The sequence below is a fragment of the Osmerus eperlanus genome, chromosome 10 (assembly GCF_963692335.1).
Source record: "Osmerus eperlanus chromosome 10, fOsmEpe2.1, whole genome shotgun sequence".
In the NCBI taxonomy this organism is placed as follows: Eukaryota; Metazoa; Chordata; class Actinopteri; order Osmeriformes; family Osmeridae; genus Osmerus; species Osmerus eperlanus.
In genome coordinates this window covers 440,295-466,563 of record NC_085027.1, presented here as the reverse complement: position 1 = coordinate 466,563, position 26,269 = coordinate 440,295, and the positions used below count along the sequence as shown (strand labels likewise).

The 26,269-nt window shown below is 47.5% G+C and overlaps 3 protein-coding genes across 3 annotated transcripts in view; 2 read left to right on the top strand and 1 right to left on the bottom strand.

Moving 5' to 3' along the window:
- The window catches only part of dis3l (DIS3 like exosome 3'-5' exoribonuclease), a 208,260-nt gene that overhangs the window by 22,966 nt on the left and 159,025 nt on the right, over nucleotides 1–26,269 (top strand). The gene's annotated exons all lie outside the window — the stretch shown is intronic.
- Nucleotides 2,957–6,429, top strand: dbx1a (developing brain homeobox 1a). Its single transcript, XM_062470703.1, has 4 exons — nucleotides 2,957–3,489; nucleotides 3,672–3,770; nucleotides 5,263–5,465; nucleotides 5,621–6,429. Exons 1-4 carry the CDS (start codon nucleotides 3,123–3,125, stop codon nucleotides 5,951–5,953), a joined length of 1,002 nt encoding a protein of 333 aa, XP_062326687.1. The 5' UTR covers nucleotides 2,957–3,122; the 3' UTR covers nucleotides 5,954–6,429.
- nav2a (neuron navigator 2a) overlaps nucleotides 6,531–26,269 on the bottom strand; it is a 132,118-nt gene continuing 112,379 nt past the window's right edge. The window contains 15 exon segments of the mRNA XM_062471740.1: nucleotides 6,531–8,516; nucleotides 11,257–11,457; nucleotides 11,586–11,704; nucleotides 11,793–11,989; nucleotides 13,148–13,219; nucleotides 14,711–14,862; nucleotides 15,022–15,257; nucleotides 17,464–17,641; nucleotides 18,707–18,802; nucleotides 19,041–19,141; nucleotides 19,279–19,444; nucleotides 20,728–20,881; nucleotides 20,992–21,158; nucleotides 24,986–25,143; nucleotides 25,853–25,976. Of these exon segments, the coding sequence (XP_062327724.1) occupies nucleotides 8,400–8,516; nucleotides 11,257–11,457; nucleotides 11,586–11,704; nucleotides 11,793–11,989; nucleotides 13,148–13,219; nucleotides 14,711–14,862; nucleotides 15,022–15,257; nucleotides 17,464–17,641; nucleotides 18,707–18,802; nucleotides 19,041–19,141; nucleotides 19,279–19,444; nucleotides 20,728–20,881; nucleotides 20,992–21,158; nucleotides 24,986–25,143; nucleotides 25,853–25,976 (2,238 nt within the window). The 3' untranslated portion in view covers nucleotides 6,531–8,399.

Below are 26,269 nucleotides of genomic sequence, written 5' to 3'. Positions count from 1 at the left end.
CCACGCGCTTTGAAAAACGCTTCAAGTTGGATAACGCCAGTCCACGCTTAAGATGAATAGCAATATAGTACTGAAACATATTTCAATCAAAACATTAACATAGAGAGTGATTCGATATTTGTATATATTTAGCCTACATTTCTACTTTTCTTTGATTATCAGCAAGATAATTGTTTTGAATCGTGCCATACACGGAAGAAGTTATCCAATGCGTAAATCTGCACAAATCTACTTTAAAATGTTCTCGCTTGAATGCAGTGGTATAAAGCGTTTTTGTTTAACAACTGACTTGAACTATGAAATAAAAGAGGTCCATGTTTTGGAACAGGTAGGTTCGTGTTAGAGATATCAGTGGTGCTCAAGGCGATCGCGCGACCAGGCAGCTCAATCTGCCCATTTGCGCGCACTGAAAAGACTGGGAGTTCCCGTCTTCGACGTGGCCACGTCACCAATAAATAATGAGAGAATAATAAACAGTTAACCACCTGTCGAACCCGCAGCACAATGAGACGGCCTATAGAGAGCTCTTCATGCATGGGTAACATATTTACTCAGCCCTTTCACTTAACGAAGCAGAAAGTGACGCGAGACAATGGTTAAGTTAATCTATTTAGTAAATTGTTTTCATATGTTGTGGCTGCGGGTCGCTGTGTGTGGATCCTTCCGTTTCAATGGCTGTCTAAGCAGCATGTCAGAGAAAGAGGGAGAGAGAGAGAGAAAGAGAGAGAGACGGAGATAATAGAAAGTCTGGGGGGGCAGGGAGGACTTGGTGCTGTAATATTTTAGAGATGTGCTTTTAATGGCTTTAATTCAGCCGGAGCCAGCTGTTTTTCGGTCTGTTTGGTAAAAGAACACAGACGTGGCAAGCTTGCAAAGCTAGTAGAAATTAGTCTCGGTCATCGAGACTAAGCTATGTTTCCTGCAAACCATCTGCTTACCAGTCACAAAGGGAGGATTTTCGGAGCGAAGTAAAGAAATATAGGCTCATAAAAAAGCTTTGAAGGTCTCGTTAGTTGTTTTCACCGTGAATACTGACGGTGTTGTGGTGGCGTGCACCTCCTCGCTCCGGGACAGACCTGTCTCTGGGACACTCAGAAAGGCCAAAGCACGTCTGATAAGCGTTTCGTTTTTCTCTAATGGAATTATTTCACGGAGGTTTCAATTACAATAACTTGGCCAGTTTAAATTTGATTAGGCTAATTCTAAACCACCTATTTACTCGTTCAACGTATAGGCTGTTCTAAATAATAAGCGACAGAAATACAATAAGACTATGCTAGGCTATTGATAAACTTAACGAACATGGTTTTGATAGGCTAGATTCTTATCATCAAAACCTAATGATTTCTGTAGTGTAATTATTATGAGACCACATTGTCAGTGTTTTAAATCATGAATCACATTTTGTTGTGCTTTTTTGTTTTGTACCCCAAAAAAAAGGCTAAATGTAAATGTACCACAAACTAAAAAAATCTTACTGGATGTTGATTATTTTTGTGGACATAGCCCTCCTAAAACCATTAGGCAATGACTCATAATTATTTTAGATGTTTATGAAACAATATGCTTCGTTCTTAAATATCTTAATCCTACATTTACTAAATTAAATTGACCAAGCATAATTCGTTTGTTTTATTAGTGTAGGCCTACAGTTTGTGTTGTTGGCAACCTCTCTTAGTCTAAAGGCCTACATTTTATTAAAAACGAATTGCAGGTTCAGCGCGTTTGGTGTGAAATGTGGGCAAGCCGACCGAACAAGACCGTAACAGGTCCAATGTTGCTTTAATACGAGTTTTATTCGGGTTTTGGTGTCGCCTCATATGAATGCGCTTTAAATCAAATCACAGATGCACTTTTATTCAGTCGGTTAAAATAGCAGAACAAAACCGTCTTTAGAAATAGAGCTTTTATTCTAGAGGGCTTTTTGAAGGCGGAGTAGAGAAAGGGAGCGCGGGGCGCTGCCGCAGCCGAGGGTGACAGTTAGTTCATGCTTAACGCGATCAGTGGCGCGCGGTTAAGGCCGCACACTTCTTCTCCGCAGAATGTGCTGCGGGTCTGGCCCGGTGAATGAAGACTTTGCAAACCCCGTGATATTTAACACATCTGTTAAAGCGTCCCGAGAGCAGAAATCCGTTTAAGACATTATTCCATGACGAGGTCCAGATTGAGTGTTGAAAATCCTATGAAACCAAAAACACTATTTACATTTGAAGCCTTCACATAGCGTAGCCTATATTTTATTCCAAATGCAAATGGGCCTACGTAGGCCTAGAGCCTAATCGACTAAAGGCTTAACGGACAATGATGGGTGCCGTTATTAACGCAAACTTTTAGGGTATAGCTATAATCTTTAATAAATGTTGCTAATCAAAAGATGTATTCGTTTTTGTAAAATATACAAAGGTAATATACGTATTTTTAAAGTTAGGCTATATTTAGCATATGTTTATATATTTCGTTTTAATAATATTTGTTGGATAAGTATAATTAGGCCTCATGATGGTGATAAATGTGATTTTATGTTTCTAAGGACTAAGATTCCAGTGTTGTTCATCTACTGAATCGCAGCAGGGATCTTGAATAAAAAATAGCGTCTTCTTCTGGTGAAATCCCCATTCAGAGTTCCCAAATGATGTTTGAATCTTTTAAGATTGCGTTTTAATTAGCCTACGTGCGCCAATGCCAAACAAAACAAATTCGCAGTGCTTCAATGGAACGTGGTCAATATGCAAAATTGATGACTGTGCCTCTTTTGTGGAAAGGACATTGTGCGTTGCTTGCTTATGAAGTCTAATCCAATCATAAATTGCAGTCTCTAGCCAATCACGGCTCCGCGAAAGGCGCTTGAAAGCGACCCATGCGGAGCTAGGAGCTGAACCTCATTGTTGAGGTTGTCAGAGCTGAAAGGGGCTTTGGGGGCAGACGGCTATAAAACGAGTTTCCTCCAGGCAGAGAGCAGAGCAGTGACCAGCCTCACAGATAACAGCCTCGTCTCACTCAGGACGGTTTCAGCCTCACATATAACAGCCTCGTCTCATTCAGGACGGTCTCAGCCTCACAGATAACAGCGTCGTCTCACCCAGGACGGTTTCAGCAGATCTTTGGTGTGTATAACCGGGACCATGATGATCCCAAGTGTTATTGCGCCTTCCGCGATGTATCCGGGCCTTTACCGGCCTGCAGCCGCGTTACCTTTCCACCCGTCCTTGCAGTCCGCCTTCCCCACTCATTCAACCTTTCTCGTGGAGGATCTTCTACGGATAAGCAGGCCCTCGCCGTACTTCAACCGGACAGTCCTCTCCGCGAGCGTTTCCCCGGCGACAACCACGACCACAACGTCCTTCAGCACTATGCCCGGGGAGCGCGTAACGTCCCCGTCATCGGTAACGCGCGAATCATGCTCCCCGAAAACGTCATTGCCAACCAGCAAAGACCCAACTTTTCTAAAGTTTGGAGTCAGCGCCATTCTTGCACCGTCACCAAAGACCGGTAAGTGAGACTATGCTCATTCTGTCATAGGTTAATAAAATAACCTACAGCATTTCAAATTAGTGTGTTATTCAAGTAAAGAAACTACAGTTGTCTCTTTATTTGAATATCATTATATTATTTAGTGGTGATGTGTTTGATGAAGTTTCAGTGTATTGACAGTGCTGTATGTTCATCCACAGCATCACCTCCGCCCACAATCTCCAGCCTGCAGAAGGCCTACCCTGTCCCCTACTTCGACGGGATCTTCCATCCTTTCCTCAGATCAGCATACTTTCCAGGTGAGACACTTGGCGCACACACCTGTCTTATGACCTACAACTGCCAGCTGCAGACTCAATTAACTCGTAAAGGTTTAGAAAATATCATAGTTAATTGCATTGAATTGCAGTCATGAATTATTCCTACCTGAACCAGGAAGGCAATCGTTATCCGAGTTTAACAAGTGCATTTGTTAAACAAGCTAAATATGTCAGGTGATTCAATGACTCGTCGCTGGCGCTGATTGTACAGTGCTTAACTTTTCCCTTAAAAAAAACCCCCCATCACGCTTTAAATTTGAGGCGGAGAACAGCTCGATCCCCTCTTCTCAATTGGGGGCGTTTTGGCATCTCCGTTCGGTCCCGCGTTTTCCCACAGCGCCGGGGCACCGGGCCGCTGGCTGCCAACAAAGCTTTCAGCACCATGACCAATGTGGTCAGCTCCCCCCAGGACCAGCCACCCACACACCCCAGAGAGACACTTCTACCGCTTGGTCAGAGGCGGGGCCCAGTCATGCACTAATTTCCCTATTAGGTCCTATTGAGAGCGCTTAGTATTCTCACAAGACCACATAGCGAGTTGGGAGGTGCGCGGAAACTGCAGACAGAGAATAAGTGGTCCGTTCTGTCTAAATCAGTAGGCTATCTAATTTAACGGAGCATAGCATCATGTAAAAATGGATGTAGTCTGATTTCAAGCTAATATAGTAATCCTTTAGCACTTGACTGGATTCTAGTAAACAACTTCATATTTAAACATCTCGAGTCTATATTATACCTGAATTGAAAACTACCTCCAGCCTCTATGTGCATTCTCCATGTTCTTGTCGTCTCTCGTTTTTTTTAACTGGGCAAATCAACAAGGTGAGATACAGAATAATTTCCTAGAAAAGTCTATAAAGTCTCTAGTCCGTGCCTTCATTCATAGAAATCATAATAGAGTTGGAGTCCTTTTCACGGGCTGTGTTGAATCCCTCAACAAAACAACTCGACCGCCATGAATAGCTTTTCGTGTTCATTTAATGAAAGTGATTTGAGGACTAGCGCGGCCCAGGCCCACGGTCATCAGTATTCTGGTATGCAGTGGTGTTTAGTTTGAAAGTGTAAATCTCCTTTTGTTGCGATAATATATGGCCTTCACCGCCTGTCCCGAGTCTTTTCTACGTTAGTTCATTACTACACAATTACCGTTCACGGTTTATTAACTCCTCTATCCGCCCTCGCGGGGTTTCTTGAAGGATACGCTACCTCGTTACCATACCAATGCGGTTGGGGACCGGCCAATGTGCTAATTAGTCACCTCGTGCCATTTCTCTCAAAACTGAGACGTGGGCTATCGGTCCAAAATGAAGAGAGCATATCCAATGATGACACTTAAAAAGTTTGAGACAAAGTTACTTTCTTTGGTCGTTTCTGTGAACTGTCAATGCTAAAAGCACTTTATCAGGGCGTTTTGGAATCTTACTAGAAAGAATTGTTCGTTTAACCTTTTTGTCTCGTTCTGCTCCCGCAGCGTCGTCATCAGTGGTGCCCATCCCCGGGACGTTCTCGTGGCCGCTGGCCGCCAGAGGAAAGCCGCGGAGAGGGATGCTTCGGCGGGCAGTTTTCTCCGATGTACAGCGCAAGGCTTTGGAGAAAATGTTCCAGAAACAGAAATACATCAGCAAACCCGACAGAAAGAAGCTAGCTTCAAAACTCGGTCTCAAAGATTCCCAGGTGAATGTTTAGACAACTTTTAAACTTGTGTCAGACTTGTAGTTGAGGCGCGTAATGTGCGTATTCAAACCACAAACTTCCCTTTCCATTTAAGTTACAAACTACGGCGAAAGACTTCTGAACTAAACCACTAACTTGTTATATCTTCCCCTAAGGTCAAAATCTGGTTCCAAAACCGCAGGATGAAGTGGAGGAACTCCAAGGAGCGGGAACTCCTGTCTTCCGGAGGCTGCCGCGAGCAGACCCTGCCCACGAAAACGAATCCCCATCCAGACCTCAGCGACGTTGGCAAAAAGTCTTCGGCAGAGGAGGACGACGAAGAGAACTCGGTAACCGGAGAGAGCATCGGCGCTTTAGACCTCCTCCGCTCCCCGACGGCTGGGCTCGAGCTACTGAACCGCGCCGGGTCTCACATCTCTTCGCCCTCCCTCTCCTGCAAGCTCTCCGACTACTCAGACTCTGACGAAGAGGAGATCACAGTTTCTTAATTTATTTACAAACATAATTTAAATATATTGACAATGTTTTATATCAGAAAGTCTGTAAAGCACATACCTGTATATGTCCCCAGGTTGACAAGATATCGTACCCCTAAATTTAGATAAAATTTACTGAAAAGTTACCCCGTCATCCCTCCCACACAACTAATCAGTTAATAATCTGGTCATCAATTAAAAATCTGGAAAAGTATTTTTCACAACATAGGGGACACTTCGATAAAACTGCTGTTTTGCAGCTTTTCAACTGTACAGTATTTTGTACAATTTTGTATGGGATTATATGCCAAGAATATTGATAAACTATTACCTGGCCTTCTTATAGAGTTGTTTATTGAATATAGTAGCCATTTTGTGCATAATTTATATGGATATGTTTAATGTTTCAATGTATTATGTACATATTGTGTTGACATTTCGTTTTTTTGTACAAATACCAAATAAATTCTCAAAAGAATAAATGCACATTAAATCTGTAATCTGACAGTAAATCAGGCTGGTCTTTAGATATTTGGGAAAACCTCTCATTTGATCATACGTGAAGAAAGATCAAGAAAAAACTAAATAATCATAAATAATCATAAATTTTAATGAATCACAAATAAATTAGGACTAGTACAGTGATCATCAGAATAAACTCTCAAGGCTGGGTCCGACTGCTGATGTTAGACAACGTCAGCCTCCTCTGATGAAAGAGACTGTACACAAAATACTCATTTTCAAGTACTGTTACAAATAAGATAGAAAATTCATCAAAATGTTGCAAGATAATCAATTATTTACATAGCTGTTACATACAAAAATGTACATAGCCTATCAAAGAAGGCTACACATCCATTGAGTTTATGAGAAACGTCCCTCAGCCTCTCCCCATACATGTCAACAGTCCTCTCATCTCACAGCCGGCCACTCACGAGACACACACATTCACAAGGGTTTCTCTGTTCTAACATTTACCACATCAACAGACTCCTCAAAATGTACAGACACAAATCAACAAGCAAAGTGGGACGCTGGAATACCCAGACGGTATTCACGCGTGTGTCCATGCTGTACATGTGTTGTCAGGGCAGGAGACAGGCAGGACCAAGCCTTCAGGTCTGGCTGTCATGTTGAGACTGAACACGACTGTTGCATAGAACGGGTGACTTCACACATTCACACTCGAACACTGAAAGACAACGGAAGAAGCTTAACACTAAATGACCCAGAACTTTCCTGGGAGGTAGATTTAGAGGAAAAAAACGATCAAATGAGTCTGAACCCTCTGATACCCTGATACAGCAAACTTATCATTTGATCTTCCGTTCATGATTCACGATCAAGTAAAGTCACTACATACAGAGCAGCACACACTAGGGGTCACAGGTCATCCAACATGTTATCACAATATTGTTCATGTTATTATCATGATATCACAAACCAACACAAACAGACAGCTGCCTTCCTCAGCCTGCTACTCAAACAAGAAAAACTGAGTCGTCTGAGTCGTCTGAGTCGTCTGAGCACCAGAGCTGTGCTCCTCCTCCAGGTCGCCTCACCAAGTCAGCCCAACTTTCTCAGCATTAGGAGTCAAGTCAGCCCAACCACATATACTTCCACATGTATGAAAGCCCAGACCCACATGTCATCAACCTCTTTTTAACGGCTGGTGTTTGATATGACAAGGATGTCACAGCTCCGGCGAGGACAGGAGAGAGACTACAGAGCACTGGGAGTTTACACACAAACAGTTAGAAAAGTAGCAAATGCACAAAGTCTGTTACAAAACAATAAGGCATCCTTTTCTCAAGGTCAGTCCAGCACCAGTAGACTTCAGTCTGATGGCGTGTCTGCAGACGGCAGGCGCAGGGCGTGTGTGCGTGGTGTACACATAGGCGGTGTGGAGGAGGAGCTGCTGGTCTGTGTAAAGGTCTCTGTCTTCCAGTCCGGAGCTCCAGAGATAGGGGGCTTCACAGTCCCTCCCGTGGCCTAGCTGGGCGCACTGCAGCTGGGGGAGGAGTGAGCGTTTCCTAGCCTGGAGGACGAGGATGTGAGGTGGAGGGTGGAAGGAGAGAGGGGATGAGGACCCTCAGGTGATGTTGCTGATGTGAAGATGCGCTGCAGCATCCTGGAGAAAGAAGACACGATGGCAGGTCCCTGGACCCTGCTCATCCACTTTACTTCACTTCCTGTCAGGTTAGACCTCACTTCCTGTCAGGTTAGACCTCACTTCCTGTCAACGTCCTGACAGGATAGTGAAGAAATGACAGACCTCTTCAATAGACCTCACTTCCTGTCAACTTCCTGTCAGGTTCGAACTCACTTCATTTGAAGGTTAGAGACCTCGTCTCATTTTCTGGTTACCTGCACCAGGAATGTTTCCCATGACGATATGATGAAGATAACAGAGGTGTGTTGATGGTGAACGTTGGCGTGGAAACGGGTGAGGTCGGCCTCACAGGGTGGACTCCAGGGAGGAGTTCAGGAGGTCGTCGTGGTGACTGTTGTCGCTGTCGTAGCTCTGAGGGCTGGACGACGTCGCCGCCTCCTTCAGCCTCATCAGCATGTTCATCTGAGGAGACAGGGACCTTGAGGATACGTGTGTGTGTGTATGTGTGTGTCTGTATATATATGCAGAGATCAGTGGCGATTTCTTTAAGACTGCAAGGGAAGCTCGGCTTCCCCTAAAACGTCAAAAAATGTATGGTCAAATATTTACTATTGTGTTAACATTTGAAATGCGTTAGAACACGTTCATCTCGAAGATGAGTTCGTTCAGAATCAGCTACATATAGTAGCAGGTCGACTGACTCGATTTCCTTCTCATACTTTCCCGTAGCGTCACAGTGCATTTCCCTGTTGGCGCCTGGCGTCCATGGACCTTAATGGGGCTGCTTTGAACAGTTTTTTTCAGTGCTTCCAAACTATACGGTCATTGGATAAATGCTGTTATTATGTCCCGCCCACGGACACTCAGCGTCTCTGGGGATGAATGGAAGAGTGGGCTGGCATGGACGCCGGGCTTCTGCGTGATGATTGGAGGGTCTGCCGAAAGACTGCATCTCATTTTGATTGACAGGGATTTTGTACTATAAAAAGTCGCCAAAACAATGCAAGCCCCATCGCGGATTTTGCAAGTGTAGTCGAAAGACAAACTGCAGCAACCTATTTCTTGGTATTTGCTTGCCGAAATTGCTAGCCAATTTTCAGCATACATTTCATACAGTTATACACCACATTCCTTGTTTCAGTGTAACCTAATTCACACATTTCCTTCGAGTTTAATATTTTTTCGTGAACTAGCCAGTGAACGAGCAAAATAAATGGAAAATGTATATGATGTATGCTGAAATGAGCTTCCCCTATTTGAAAGACCAGCAGCCGCCACTGGCAGAGATTGAAAGTACTAATACTTTGTTACTGTACTTAAGTTGATTTTTGTGGTATCAGTACTTTACTTCACTATTGATTTTTTTGACAACTTTTTACTTTCACTCCTTACAAAGGACCTTTTTGTGGCGTGTTGTGTGGGGAAAAAAAGAAAATAAGAAAGTTTCCCCAAATACATTTCTAAAAAAGTTTCACAAATAAATGTCTCAAAAGGTACATATATATAAAAAGTTCAGATTTTTTGCTTCTAAAGGTAAAACAATTATACAAAACAAAAGTTTAAAAGGTTGCATCATTGATGAGTACTTGATGAGGACTCTACTGAACTCTGCTTTTTTAGGCTTCTCTGTTCTCCTGTCCTCTCTCCTCTGCCCTCATTTCAATGTGTGTGTGAAAAAAAGTTTATAAAAAAAGGTACATTATGGATAAGACAGAGGGAGTTAGTGATGTTGACATGACTGAGAATAGAGACATTCCTGATAGCTGGGACGGGCGGCCCTACCGTAACGATACGCGTCAGGGAGGATGGATGGGAGCAGGGCCGGAGTGATGGCATCACTAGACAAGGTTTTACCAATTGAAAAACGTCTGTTTATTTTACATAAAGCTCCAAAAACTATTTTGCGGTCAAATAATGGCCAAATAATTCCACTCGCGCGCTGTGCGCGCGCTCGCATTAACTGTAGAAGTCCCTATCTTGCATCACATCAAACCCATACGCCCTAGGTTGGGGCAAAGCTCCTAATGTTTACAACGTCTGGCTCCGTGCCTGATTAACACTCGATCGTTAAGCAGTCTAAAAAATGGTATCAATATAAAAAAAAATACAATCCCTTTCTGTAATCATGATACCCCCCAGAAAAGTTCACTGCACCCCTAGTCAAAGCAGGCTGCATCCGGCCCTGTTTGGTATACAAAAAAAAGGGCCGGTCTTGGGTCTGAAACTCCCGGGCTGAAAAGTGGCCCCACTCTGGCCCTGCCCATGGCCATATATGAGGGAGATGTTCAATATTGTCTGAGTCAAAAAGGATTCCTGGCGAATGCGCTGCGTGTCTATAGTGTATTTTTAAATGTATTAATAGGATGTGAGGTCCAGTGACCACTCAAACAGGTAGTAGTAATGGTTACTTTTTACTTAAGTATTATGTCAGAGGGGGGGGAGAGAGAAACACTTTTTTGTCTTCTGCTAGTTTTCTACACAGGGTGTCCAGTGGCTAACATATTGTGAATGACAAGTCATGTTCCGCAATAAATGTTCACAAACGTATTTCGTAGACACAGTCAGTCATAGACAACAGTATGTCAGCTGTAACACTTGCTCCTGGCAACGTTGTGGTTAGTTTGAGTGCACGGGCAGCGGCCCTATGACCGGGGTCTAACTCGAGCAAGCACTTTCTTACCACTGCTGGCATATAGGAGCTTCCTCAAGCAAAATATGCAGAAACGAGCACCAGGCTCTCTCCGTTTCTGGCACCAAAAGGCTCGCCGTCTCTACCTTCTTCTATCCACGCCCAGCGCAATTTATTCAGAGTCATTTATCTATGGGTAGGACATCATCCCCAGGCTTCATGAATTTGCGCTCCATGCTTTCACCGACAACGCTAACGTGACGTATGGATCTCATTCACACTGAGTTGCCAGGATCCGCCCTGCTCTGCTTCTGATAGGCTGTAACGTTAGTTATAGCTGCGTTCCTCTCATATGATTGGTATTGACTCGAAAAAATTAAACCGCATGCAAGTTCCCCCCCAAAACAATTCTCATGGCCGCACGCCGGACATCCGGCACGGTGCCGGAATACTTTAAGCCCTGCAGAGCCCACGCTTCTTTACTTTAACTTGAGTGAAAAAGTGGAGTCAGTACTGAGTTGTGTTCTTCTACTTGAGTGAAGGATGCGTGTGTCCATCTGTGTGTTCTCTCACCAGGGGGTCTGCATCACTGTCGCTCCGTGGAGGTTCCTTCCTGACTCCTTCTCTCGGGGCGGAGTAGCCGTCGAATCCCACGTCTTCTGGGCGGAGCTGCAGCAACGGCGGCCAATCAACGTGTGTGGGCGTGGCCGACCAGGGATAGCTGTCAATCACCCAGCGAGCCGGGTCCTCCCACACAGACCTGCGTCCATACAGCTGCAAACACACACACACACACACAGACAGGGTTACTACAGACCTGCTACATGAGTCCTGGGTGAGTGTGTGTGTACAGTACGTGTGTACAATGTGTGTGTGTGTGTACAGTGTGTGTGTGTGTGTACCTGCAGTCCCTCTCTAACTGCCTCCAGCATGTAGGGGATGATGGAGTAGTTCCACAGGTCAGTGAACCAAACCCTGGAGCCCTCCACATCCATGGGACAGGACAGGAAGAGGCGGGGCCCTGGACAGGAAACCAGCACACGGATGTTAGGATTGGTCCAACACATGTCAAAAAACCCTCCTCCCCTCCATCCCTCTCTCCCTATTACCGATGGTGACGTCGGATGAGCTGTGTTCCTCCAGGAAGTGGTTGAGGTGTTGCCACATGCGGGGGATCCAGTCCACGATCTTCCCCAGCTGTGCGCAGCGTGAGCGGCTGATCATCTCTGTCTCCATCAGCCTCCTCCTCAGGTAGCGCCCCAGGAAGCCCCTCACCGGCTCCATGTGACAGGCACACAGCACCCACCTGCACAGGTACATATACATATTATTCTTATATACATAGCTATTTATGTTATTCCTATTCCTTAATAAATACATATTACCTTAATATATACATATACTCTTAAAGTAAATACATCAGCATGACTGATGGTGCTGCCGCCCCCTTCTGGTAGGTGGAGGTATTACTCCTCATTCCCACTGCATGAAGCATCACCGTAACAGTTTAAAAGCATTGATTCAAATTCTCATTTCATTCTGACTGCAACTGGAGTGTGTTTAAAGCGTTACTGAGGGCCTGAGGTGTGTTGTGGATGTGTGGGGTTGTGGAGGTGTGGTGTTGTGGAGGTGTGGTGTTGTGGAGGTGTAGTGTTGTGGAGGTGTGGTGTTGTGGAGGTGTGGTGTTGTGAAGGTGTGGTGTTGTGGAGGTGTTGTGGAGGTGTGGTGTTGTGAAGGTGTGGTGTTGTGGAGGTGTGCTGATGTGTTGGTGTGTTGTGTTGGTGTGTTGTGGTGGTGTGTTGGTGTGTTGTGGTGGTGTGTTGGTGTGTTGTGGTGGTGTGTTGGTGTGTTGTGGTGGTGTGTTGTGGTGGTGTGTTGGTGTGTTGTGGTGGTGTGCTGATGTGTTGGTGTGTTGTGGTGGTGTGTTGTGGAGGTGTGGTGTTGTGAAGGTGTGGTGTTGTGGAGGTGTGCTGATGTGTTGGTGTGTTGTGGTGGTGTGTTGGTGTGTTGTGGTGGTGTGTTGGTGTGTTGTGTTGGTGTATTTGTGTGTTGTGGTGGTGTGTTGGTGTGTTGTGTTGGTGTGTTGTGGTGGTGTGTTGGTGTGTTGTGATGGTGTGTTGGTGTGTTGTGGTGGTGTGTTGGTGTGTTGTGGTGGTGTGCTGATGTGTTGGTGTGTTGTGTTGGTGTGTTGTGGTGGTGTGTTGGTGTGTTGTGGTGGTGTGTTGTGGTGGTGTGTTGGTGTGTTGTGGTGGTGTGTTGGTGTGTTGTGGTGGTGTGTTGGTGTGTTGTGGTGGTGTGTTGGTGTGTTGTGGTGGTGTGTTGGTGTGTTGTGTTGATGTGTTGTGGTGGTGTGTTGGTGTGTTGTGGTGGTGTGTTGGTGTGTTGTGGTGGTGTGTTGGTGTGTTGTGTTGGTGTGTTGTGGTGGTGTGTTGGTGTGTTGTGGTGGTGTTAGGGTTAGTGGTACCTGAAGTTGTGGTGCAGCTGGAGGTTGGGGGACGAGGATGTGGCCTGGCTCATGGTGCCGATGATGTAGGGGCTGGAACACACACACACACACACGATGATGTAGGGGCTGGAACACACACACATACACTTATATACATAGCTATTTATGTTATTCCTATTCCTTAATAAATACATATTACCTTAATATATACATATACTCTTAAAGTAAATACATCAGCATGACTGATGGTGCTGCCGCCCCCTTCTGGTAGGTGGAGGTATTACTCCTCATTCCCACTGCATGAAGCATCACCGTAACAGTTTAAAAGCATTGATTCAAATTCTCATTTCATTCTGACTGCAACTGGAGTGTGTTTAAAGCGTTACTGAGGGCCTGAGGTGTGTTGTGGATGTGTGGGGTTGTGGAGGTGTGGTGTTGTGGAGGTGTGGTGTTGTGGAGGTGTAGTGTTGTGGAGGTGTGGTGTTGTGGATGATGTAGGGGCTGGAACACACACACACACACATGATGATGTAGGGGCTGGAACACACACACACACATGATGATGTAGGGGCTGGAACACACACACACACACACACGATGATGTAGGGGCTGGAACACACACACACACACATGATGATGTAGGGGCTGGAACACACACACACATGATGATGTAGGGGCTGGAACACACACACACATGATGATGTAGGGGCTGGAACACACACACACACATGATGATGTAGGGGCTGGAACACACACACACATGATGATGTAGGGGCTGGAACACACACACACATGATGATGTAGGGGCTGGAACACACACACACATGATGATGTAGGGGCTGGAACACACACACACATGATGATGTAGGGGCTGGAACACACACACACACATGATGATGTAGGGGCTGGAACACACACACACATGATGATGTAGGGGCTGGAACACACACACACACGATGATGTAGGGGCTGGAACACACACACACACACACATGATGATGTAGGGGCTGGAACACACACACACATGATGATGTAGGGGCTGGAACACACACACACACATGATGATGTAGGGGCTGGAACACACACACACACACACATGATGATGTAGGGGCTGGAACACACACACACATGATGATGTAGGGGCTGGAACACACACACACATGATGATGTAGGGGCTGGAACACACACACACACACATGATGATGTAGGGGCTGGAACACACACACACATGATGATGTAGGGGCTGGAACACACACACACATGATGATGTAGGGGCTGGAACACACACACATGATGATGTAGGGGCTGGAACACACACACACACACATGATGATGTAGGGGCTGGAACACACACACACATGATGATGTAGGGGCTGGAACACACACACATGATGATGTAGGGGCTGGAACACACACACACACATGATGATGTAGGGGCTGGAACACACACACACACGATGACACATCTACCAGTATGGAGGGGAGTGTGTCTCTGTGTGTTTGTATCTATGTGTGTGCGTGTCTTCGTTGTGTGTTTGTGTGTGAGTGTTTCTGTGTGTGTGTGTGTTGCAGCCTGCCCACCTGTTCTGGTAGCTGCAGTTGAAGAGGCCGTTGAAGATGTCTCCCAGAGAGCTGACATGGTGCAGGTTATCCAGGATCACCACCAGGGGGCGCTCCACCTCCTGCTGGCTGCTGCAGCGCTCCACCAGCCCTGACAGGTACACACGCAGCTCCTAGGGGAGGGGGGGGAGGGAGGGAGAGAGAGGAGGAAGAGCGAGGGAGGTAGAGAGAGAGAAATAGACAGAAAGATAAAAAGAGAGATAATATTGTTAGTGTGCGTGGGGCCTGGTAATCACAGACGTGACCCAGACGTGCTGTGGTGTCTCTCCTACCTTGCTAGACTTGTGGTCCACGTTGAAAGTGACCACGCAGTGCGGGCTGTGGGCTCGGCCCAGCAGCAGGGCCAGGTGTCGGGCCAGCAGGCCGGCCAGGTGGGTCTTGCCCGTGCCTCCAGGCCCAGACAGGATGACCCGCCGCTGCTCCTTCAGCAGGGAAACGAACCGCTGCAGCACCGGCCGAGGAATCAGACTCTCAAACACCAGAGAGTCCACACTGTCACTGGAGGAGTCTGTACACACACACACACTGTCACTGGAGGAGTCTGTACACACACACACACACACACTGTCACTGGAGGAGTCTGTACACACACACACACACACACACACACTGTCACTGGAGGAGTCTGTGCACACACACACACACTGTCACTGGAGGAGTCTGTACACACACACACACACTGTCACTGGAGGAGTCTGTACACACACACACACACACACACTGTCACTGGAGGAGTCTGTACACACACACACACACTGTCACTGGAGGAGTCTGTACACACACACACACACACACACTGTCACTGGAGGAGTCTGTACACACACACACACACTGTCACTGGAGGAGTCTGTACACACACACACTGTCACTGGAGGAGTCTGTACACACACACACACACACTGTCACTGGAGGAGTCTGTACACACACACACTGTCACTGGAGGAGTCTGTACACACACACACACACACACACACTGTCACTGGAGGAGTCTGTACACACACACACACACACACTGTCACTGGAGGAGTCTGTACACACACACACACACACACACACACACACAGTCACTGGAGGAGTCTGTACACACACACACACACTGTCACTGGAGGAGTCTGTACACACACACAGTGTCACACACACAGTGTCACACACACAAGCTGAACAACGTGTGTGGTGTGTATGTGGTGTGTGTGTGTGTGAAGGAAAACTATTTTTTTTGAAGGTTGAAAAAATATTTCCCCAGAAATGGTTTGAAAAATAGTACAAAATAGTACGCCTGGTCTTAAGATGCGCGTCCTTGTGAAAATGCGAAAGCGTTGATCGTTGCCAAACAACACATTTAAGAGCCTATCCAAAGCGCACTCTATAGCTAGCCTATCTCCCTTCAAAACAAGCCATGGATAAAGAAAACCAAAAGAAAAGAAAAATACATTTTACTGATAGAGAAACTAGAAAACTTATAGAGTTGTATACTCATAATAGAAGCGTGCTCACGGGAAAATGTTATAATATCAACACAAACATTTACATTTAGTCATTTAGCAGACGCTCTTATCCAGAGCGACTTACAGTAAGTACAGGGACATTCCCCTGAGGCAAGTAGGGTGAAGTGCCTTGCCCAAGGACACAACGTCATTTGGCACGGCTGGGAATCGAACTGGCAACCTTCAGATTACTAGCCCGACTCCCTAACCGCTCAGCTATCTGACTCCCTAACAAACAGAAACAATCAGCTTAGAAATCGATCACCCCAAAAATTAACAGTGGATTTGTGCGATTAATGCCCTTATGTTGCCTATAAACAAGACGCGCTGCATGTGCGATCAAACTGTTGTACATTATAATTACCATGGATTAGTCCGATTTTCCAACTTACACCTGCTCCACACTAGGCGTAAAATGTACACCCAGGTGCAACAGATAAAGGGCTTAAGTCTAACTGGTGCACTAGTCGTAAATTGTAGTTGGTCGTAACTTTCAGTTCTACGTCGGACGTAGCGTTATGCCCAGGCGTACACCCAGCTGGTGCACTCGGCCCCAGGATCTGCCATAACCAATCGCTAGCGTTCGCCTTAGCCAACTCCTTCACCTTTAACGGAGCTAGCTGGAAAATCAAACAAACCCCGTGGGGATCAAAGATTGTTCTTGCTCCGGCTTTAACTTCTGGATATTCGGCAGCGTTGCCACAACGGACTGAATGGCTTCGCTCGCATCTTTCTCCGCCGCCATTACATAACTACAACTCAAACTAGCGCACAACATAAACGTTATCGTTCTCAGCCACTCCCTCTGTTCGCTGATTGGTCCGGTAAAAAGTTTACCGGAGACATCTGACTAATATACCGAAAGCCCAGACGCAGTACATTTAGTAATTTACATTTTACATTTAGTCATTTAGCAGACGCTTTTATCCAGAGCGACAGTACAGAAGCAAAATTAAAATTGAGCGGAAGTACGTAGGAGGGCAGAGCCAGGCTACTAATCCCGTGCTGTGAGCAGGAATTGGGTTCAGTAGCAACACATCACCGGTGAGAGAGGTGAATCATTCTTGTTAAAGTGTTGCTTTGTACTGTGATAAAAAGTGCCGGAGTTGTATGTTTCCTGGAGGGAGTGATACTCATGAAGGAAGGAAAGGTGTGTGTGTGAGGTGTGTGTGTGTGTGTGTGAGGTGTGTGTGAGGTGTGTGTGTGAAGTGTGTGTGGAGGCAAACGTACCTCTCAGTTTGATGTTGATGGTGTCGCTGTCTCCCACCAGGTACCCACAGGGGAGCAGCTCTGGGGAGCGGGCAGGGACGGGGTTGCTATGGCGATACACGTCAGCAATGCTGTAACCCTCGACACTTTCGGAGCTCAACCCCAGCTGGCCCCCAGGGTCCACATGACTGGTGTACTCCTGCACACGCACACAGTGAATGATGGTGGAGAAGCAGGAGGAGGTTGTGGGTAGAGAGGGTGAGGTGCATGAGGGGTCAGAGGTCAGGGGTCAGAGTAAGAGGGGGTCAGAGTTAGAGGGGGTCAGAGTTAGAAGGGGTCAGGGTTAGGGGGTCAGGGTTAGAGGGGGTCAGAGTTAGAGGGGGTCAGAGTTAGAGGGGGTCAGAGTTAGAAGGGGTCAGAGTTAGAGGGGGTCAGAGTTAGAGGGGGTCAGAGTTAGAAGGGGTCAGAGTTAGAGGGGGTCAGAGTTAGAGGGGGTTAGAGTTAGAGGGGGTCAGAGTTAGAGGGGGTCAGAGTTAGAGGGGGTCAGAGTTAGAGGGGGTCAGAGTTAGAAGGGGTCAGAGTGAGAGGGGGTCAGAGTTAGAGGGGGTCACAGTGAGAGGGGGTCAGAGTTAGAAGGGGTCAGGGTTAGAAGGGGTCAGAGTGAGAGGGGGTCAGAGTTGGAGGGGGTCAGAGTGAGAGGGGGTCAGAGTGAGAGGGGGTTAGAGGGGGTCAGAGTTAGAGGGGGTCAGAGTTAGAGGGGGTCAGAGTTAGAGGGGGTCAGAGTGAGAGGGGGTCAGAGTTGGAGGGGGTCAGAGTGAGAGGGGGTTAGAGTGAGAGGGGGTTAGAGGGGGTCAGAGTTAGAGGGGGTCAGAGTTAGAGGGGGTCAGAGTTAGAGGGGGTCAGAGTGAGAGGGGGTTAGAGGGGGTCAGAGTTAGAGGGGGTCAGAGTTAGAAGGGGTCAGAGTTAGAGGGGGTCAGAGTTAGAGGGTGTCTATGTAGGTTTGTGTGTGTGTCTATAGATAATGAACCAGTTTACCAGAAAAAAGTATATATATAAAAAAGGGGGGTCAGGGTTAGAGGGGGTCAGGGTTAGAGGGGGAGAGGGTTAGGGTTAGGGGGGATCTACCTTAAAGAGGCGGAGAGGGTTAGGGTTAGGGGGGGTCAGGGTTAGAGGGGGATCTACCTTAAAGAGGCGGAGAGGGTTAGGGTTAGAGGGGGATCTACCTTAAAGAGGCGGAGAGGGTTAGGGTTAGAGGGGGATCTACCTTAAAGAGGCGGAGCACCACCCCATCCAGTACGTCCCATCTGGTTTTCCCACTCACGCCGATGCAGCCAATCAGAAAGTGTCGCTGCCGGAACTCCTGTGAGGTCACAGGTCAAGATGATGTCACATCCTCCCTTCTTAGAGGGACCCGTGTGTGTGTGTGAGTGAGTGAATGAGTAGATGTGTGTGTGTAGTGTGTGAGTAGATGGGTGTGTGTGTGTGTAGTGTGTGAGTAGATGGGTGTGTGTGTGTGTAGTGTGTGAGTAGATGGGTGTGTGTGTGTGTGTGTGTGTAGGTGTGTGCTAACTGAAGCATGACCACATGACCAGTCTCACCTCTCCAGCTGTGCGGTCATCCCCCAGGCTCACAACGATCTTCACCAGCCGCCCGTCCTTCCTCACCCCCCCCTCTCCACTGGGGGCATCCAGTAGCATGTCTGGGGGGTACACACACACACACACCAGCAGAGTTCACATACACATATCCACACACGCATGCAGGGTTTACACACACCCAGACACACACACAAGCAGGATTTAGACACACACACGCCACACACTCCTGTGGTCTTACCCAGGCTGGTGGACTCAGTGAGGTTGAGGCTGTGCTGGGAGAGCCCTGGGCCAGGGGCGGGGCCGGGGCTGGGGGCGGGGCCGGGGGAGGCTGAGGGGGGTCGGCTGGAGCCCAGGCTGCCCTGCTTCAGATGGTCGTTCTCCATCTTCAGCTTCTCAATCTCTCCCTGAGGAACGCAGCCAGCAGTCAGAACCACACTCTCTCTGAACCACACTCTCTCTGAACCACACTCTCTCTGAACCACACTCTCTCTGAACCACTCTCTCTCTGAACCACTCTCTCTCTGAACCACACCCTCTCTGAACCACACCCTCTCTGAACCACACCCTCTCTGAACCACACCCTCTCTGAACCACACTCTCTCTGAACCACACCCTCTCTGAACCACACCCTCTCTGAACCACACCCTCTCTGAACCACACTCTCTCTGAACCACACCCTCTCTGAACCACACTCTCTCTGAACCACACTCTCTCTGAACCACACTCTCTCTGAACCACACCCTCTCTGAACCACACCCTCTCTGAACCACACTCTCTCTGAACCACACTCTCTCTGAACCACACCCTCTCTGAACCACACCCTCTCTGAACCACACCCTCTCTGAACCACACCCTCTCTGAACCACACTCTCTCTGAACCACACTCTCTCTGAACCACACTCTCTCTGAACCACACTCTCTCTGAACCACACTCTCTCTGAACCACACTCTCTCTGAACCACACCCTCTCTGAACCACACCCTCTCTGAACCACACCCTCTCTGAACCACACCCTCTCTGAACCACACCCTCTCTGAACCACACCCTCTCTGAACCACACTCTCTCTGAACCACACTCTCTCTGAACCACACTCTCTCTGAACCACACTCTCTCTGAACCACACTCTCTCTGAACCACACTCTCTCTGAACCACACTCTCTCTGAACCTGGTTCATGGTGTCTCTGAGCTGGTCCAGCAGTCAGAACCACACTCTCTCTGAACCACACTCTCTCTGAACCACACTCTCTCTGAACCACACTCTCTCTGAACCACACTCTCTCTGAACCACACTCTCTCTGAACCACACTCTCTCTGAACCTGGTTCATGGTGTCTCTGAGCTGGTCCAGCAGTCAGAACCACACTCTCTCTGAACCTGGTTCATGGTGTCTCTGAGCTGGTCCAGCAGTCAGAACCACACTCTCTCTGAACCTGGTTCATGGTGTCTCTGAGCTGGTCCAGCAGTCAGAACCACACTCTCTCTGAACCTGGTTCATGGTGTCTCTGAGCTGGTCCAGCAGTCAGAACCACACTCTCTCTGAACCTGGTTCATGGTGTCTCTGAGCTGGTCCAGCAGTCAGAACCACACTCTCTCTGAACCTGGTTCATGGTGTCTCTGAGCTGGTCCAGCTGGTGAGCAGACCTAAGTGTGTGTGTGTGTGTGTGTGTGTGAGTGTGTGTGTGTTACCTGCATGCGGTTCATGGTGTCTCTGAGCTGGTCCAGCTGGTGGGCAGAGCTGAGGGCCTCCAGCCTGATGTCTGTCAGCTTCATCTCCTTCTCCCTCAGCTCCCCCCTCAGCAGCCTCACCATGTCTGCCTCCCCCTCCACACACTCAGACAGCCTGAGCACACACACACACACAGCATCAATACACACACAATAAAAATAAAGTTCAAAGGTTAATAACTGCTGGTGGACAGGGTGAGAGTGTTCAGGCACCAGGCTGCGTACAGAGAGCTGGAGTGGGTATTCCTCAGGTGACCCGGCCGGGTAGAGCCACCGTGGGGCAGCCGTGGCGAGGAGGGCTGGGATGAGTCTGTCATCTCCTCGATGTCCGAGTGAGACGACGCCGACCGGGGAGACTTCTTACTGAACGCCTGCTTGAAGGAGCTGCGCAGCTGAGGACACACACAGGACGGACGGTGAGAGGGTGAGAGAGAGTGTGTGTGTTGCCTTTGCTAGAGCGCTTGCATGAGGACACAATCCCATGATGCACCATGGTGAGGACTATGGGGGAAAGTGAGGGAGGAGGTTAGGCAAAGAGCAGGAGGAGGAGCAGGAGCAGGAGGAGGAGGAGATTTAAGAAGACATGAAACAGTGAGGAAGGGAAGGAGAGGTGTTAGTAGCAGAGTTCAGGGGTTTAGGCTACATGAGGGCCACTTGGTTTGTACTGAGGCATGAGCCACCAGACACTCTTACCTCGTACACCTGCTCCATGAAGCGACAGCAGCGAGGACAGAGAGACGAAACACTCACTTCAGACAACAGTGCAAGTGTTAGAGAGGTACACACAGACACCTGCGACACACACAGCTAGTAGCAGGCTAGCAGAGCTAGTAACTAGCAGGCTAGCAGAGCTAGTAACTAGCAGGCTAGCAGAGCTAGTAAACTAGCAGGCTAGCAGAGCTAGTAAACTAGCAGGCTAGCAGAGCTAGTAAACTAGCAGGCTAGCAGAGCTAGTAAACTAGCAGGCTAGCAGAGCTAGTAACTAGCAGGCTAACAGAGCTAGTAAACTAGCAGGCTAACAGAGCTAGTAAAATAGCAGGCTAGCAGAGCTAATAGCTAGCAGAGCTAGTAAACTAGCAGGCTAGCAGCGTACTTCCCCTCTGCTCTCCCTCCAGAGGAGGAAACCGTCTCCAGCACACACACACGTGAAAACACAGATACAGACGCACATAAACACCCATACACAACGCACACATACACGCACACACACAGAGAATGTCTAATATGGGGAGAACTGCCACTCTCTGGAAACTTTTGGCTTCTGAACTGGTTGCAGTTCCACTCTAGTTCCAACTCGGCGCTAACGGTCAAGTGCAGAATGAATGGAGGTCTATGGAGCTATACCCCTCAAAATCTACTTTTCTCAGGATATAATTTTTTGTCTAGTAGTTTTGGAATTCGAAAGGGGGGGCAAAATAAATTCACACTGCTGGGTGTTAGATTTTTTTAAAGTTGCTTTTTTGTCTTAAAAAGCCTTTTTAAATGTCAATGACGTCATATACATCGTACGACCAGAGATACTGCTTTACGGCAAGCTCTGGTAACTTCCTTTTTTCTCTTGTATACAGTAGACATAGCAAGCCTGCTCTTTCAAGATGGCATCCCAATTAATTTCTATGAAAAGTGCTCAGTGGCGCAGTGAGGCAAGCGAGAGCGTGAAACGGACCGCGCCATCTTTCCAGTTCCGGCTTGTCCGGTCTTAGTATCCTGTACACGTCATACTTTGCGACAACCAGTCGTGAGTGTGTGAGCTAAGGCATTGCAGTGGAGAAAACTGGGAGAATGGGGTACAAGTCTGATCAAGAAGCAGATACATCTTGTGAACTTCAAAAATCACCACGAAAATCAATGCTATTAGTACTGTATAGTATTTCTTTCACTTGGTTTTTAGAAATGTAGGCCTATTCTAGATGGAAAACACGTTCCACATTAGACTCAGACTAAGCAAATATACGTTGTTCTTTCTGCTTCGTGTTTTTAGTATGACTGCTTAAGTATTGTGTCGGATTAAAGAAACTGTAAACTTGAATATCTGGCTCCATCGTTGTTCTAGCTCGGCAAAGCAAGCTAAATTAAATAAGCCTATAAATATGTTACTATTAAAATGATGGTGAGTGTTGCTTTACTATTACAAGTTACAGTTATTTTTAATGCCATCATTGTGGTGTTAACTGACTTAACGTTACACAACCATAACAATATTGTGGTTATCAGACATGATTTATTCATCTTCATCTTTGCTCCAGAAGACGTCAACAATCTATAATGACGCCTTAACATGCCACGATATCACTGATGATATTAGGCTGTTTGTCATGCCATGAACATAATAACGTTCATTACAAAATGGTAAATCTGCTTTAAAGTAACGGAAATAAACTCTACTAACAACCGTCACGTATGCCGGGAGTCAGATGGCTGAGCGGTTAGGGAATTGGGCTATTAATCAGAAGGTTGCCGGTTCGATTCCCGGCGGTGCAAAAATAACGTTGTGTCCTTGGGCAAGGCACTTCACCCTACTTGCCTCAGGGGCAATGTCCCTGTACTTACTGTAAGTCGCTCTGGAAAAGAGCGTCTGCTAAATGACAAAATCTAATGTGTGCAACCATTTGTAAAACTGGCTACAGTAAAGGCAGGCAACTGTATATTATCAAGCCCTTGCTCATTCAGTAAATCAGCAATCGGCTGATGTTCCCTTTTGTGCTTGCGCCCTGTTCATATCTGCGAACACGTTGCCAGGCAACTTTTCTTGACGTAAGCAAATAAATGGGGTGCTAGTTTACCCATTTCGGATTGGTTTCAAACTTAAAAATCAGGAAAAATGATTCTATGAAAAAGCTAGTAGTCTGAGCCACGTTCGAGAATCGAACAAATTCTTTTTGGGGAGATAGATTTGGATATGTTGACTGGACTTAATAGAATAAAAACGACCGGACGAGCCGGGTACCTAATCGGAAATGCACTAACACCTACATCCACCAGGACCGTTACCTCAAGCCGAGGGTCTGGGAGATACACACAGTGTTTCCCCTACCATTATATTAGGGGGGCACCCCCCGCCCCCCCTGGAAGGTCAAGTAAAAAAAAATGTTTATATATATATATAGCGCCCAATCACAAAATAAGTAATTTAAGGTTACCTTTCCTATAAAACAGGTATACAGCTTGCTCTTTTATTAAACAAACTACATGGCCTTATGTTATTTATCTTATTTACACAATGGCATGTCATTTCTGTCTCTACATGGTCGCTGTCCCCCAAAAGCTGTAAACCTAGGGGAAACACTGACACATGCTAGAAAGAGTTTTGGCTTGCTAATGTTGTTGCTAATGGTGCTAATGCTCTGACATTCTGGTTCCGCTTCGGATCTCTGGTCGTAGTCAGTCCTTCACTAACCAATCAGCATTCATTAGAAGAATGCTAGCGTGTTATGGGCAACAACGACTCACCCTGTAAGAAATCGAAAGGACATAAATACTCGTTCATTCAACTTTCGACCTATAATCCATGTCGAACATGCAAAAACTACAATCATATCTGAGATTTCTCAACGACAATCAGGCGAAAGAGATAAATTTAGCTGTTTAGCTCCATAGACTCCCATTCATTTTGACTCGCCTGCTATCCATCCCAGTGGAACTCTTGTGGAACTGCAACAAAATTCGGTACAACGGGGCTTAATAGGGAGTGGACAGGCTCTTCGTAGACGGGCTCTGGTACATCTCATTAGGCTCATGTCCGGCCATCTACATCTCTCACTTCTTTCTACTTCTAACCACAACAACAACCTCATCCAGGCTTTAAACAAGCTGAGAGCACTAATGACCACTACCACTGAATACCAATAACACAGGCCCTGATTGGTTCCTACGCTATACTGTAGTCTGCGATTGGTCACTCGCTACAAGGAGGGACATATTATACAGGAAGTGTTTTGTATTCACCTTCACCCCGGTGCAAGAGACCTGAGGGAGAAGGACCCAGGAGAATGAGTCAACATTAACCAGTGTGTTGGGTTAGGTTAGGATCTGTGGGGTTAGGTTAGGGTCTGTGGGGTTGGGTTAGGGTCTGTTGGGTTAGGTTAGGGTCTGTGGGGTTAGGTTAGGGTCTGTTGGATCAGGACCCAGGAGAATGAATCAACATTAACCAGTGTGTTGGGTTAGGTTAGGGTCTGTTGGGTTAGGTTAGGGTCTGTGGGATCAGACCTGAGGAACCTACCCAGTTCTTCTTGTTCTTTTTCTTGTTCTTGGTGTCGGCGTCCATGTTGGAGCCAATGCTGGAGTGGCTAGTGGCACTGGCCACGCTGCTGACGCTGTCAGATGAGTGCTGCCTTCTCATCCTCAGATCCTGCTGCTGCTGGGCACCATTACTCCCCTCTGGTGGAGGGAGGAGGACAGCACAGGCTGTTGTGAGTGCGGTGTGTGTACCTGGGCCCTCAGTCCTGCAGGTGAGCTCAGGAGTGTGTGTGTGTGTGTGTGTGTACCTGGGCCCTCAGTCCTGCAGGTGAGCTCAGGAGTGTGTGTGTGTGTACCTGGGCCCTCAGTCCTGCAGGTGAGCTCAGGAGTGTGTGTGTGTGTACCTGGGCCCTAAGTCCTGCAGGTGAGCTCAGGAGTGTGTGTGTGTGTACCTGGGCCCTCAGTCCTGCAGGTGAGCTCAGGAGTGTGTGTGTGTGTACCTGGGCCCTCAGTCCTGCAGGTGAGCTCAGGAGTGTGTGTGTGTGTGTACCTGGGCCCTCAGTCCTGCAGGTGAGCTCAGGAGTGTGTGTGTGTGTGTGTACCTGGGCCCTCAGTCCTGCAGGTGAGCTCAGGAGTGTGTGTGTGTGTGTACCTGGGCCCTCAGTCCTGCAGGTGAGCTCAGGAGTGTGTGTGTGTGTGTGTACCTGGGCCCTCAGTCCTGCAGGTGAGCTCAGGAGTGTGTGTGTGTACCTGGGCCCTCAGTCCTGCAGGTGAGCTCAGGAGTGTGTGTGTGTGTGTGTGTACCTGGGCCCTCAGTCCTGCAGGTGAGCTCAGGAGTGTGTGTGTGTGTGTGTGTACCTGGGCCCTCAGTCCTGCAGGTGAGCTCAGGAGTGTGTGTGTGTGTGTGTACCTGGGCCCTCAGTCCTGCAGGTGAGCTCAGGTGTGTTGATGACTCCGTTGATGGCGGCCTGAGCCATGGTGTTCTGCCTCTTCAGCAGCTCAATGGTCTTCCTCAGCTCAGTCAGCTCAGAGTCCTGCACACATACACCAAACACACACATTTACATTTTGTCATTTAGCAGAATCTCTTATCCAGAGTGACTTACAGTAAGTTACATTTACATTTAGTCATTTAGCAGACGCTCTTATCCAGAGCAACTTACAGTAAGTACAGGGACATTCCCCCCGAAGCAAGTAGGGTGAAGTGCCTTGCCCAAGGACACAACGTCAATTGACACGGCTGGGAATCGAACTGGCAACCTTCAGATTACTAGCCCGACTCCCTCACCGCTCAGCCATCTGACTCCCGTCAGTGTGTAGTATACAT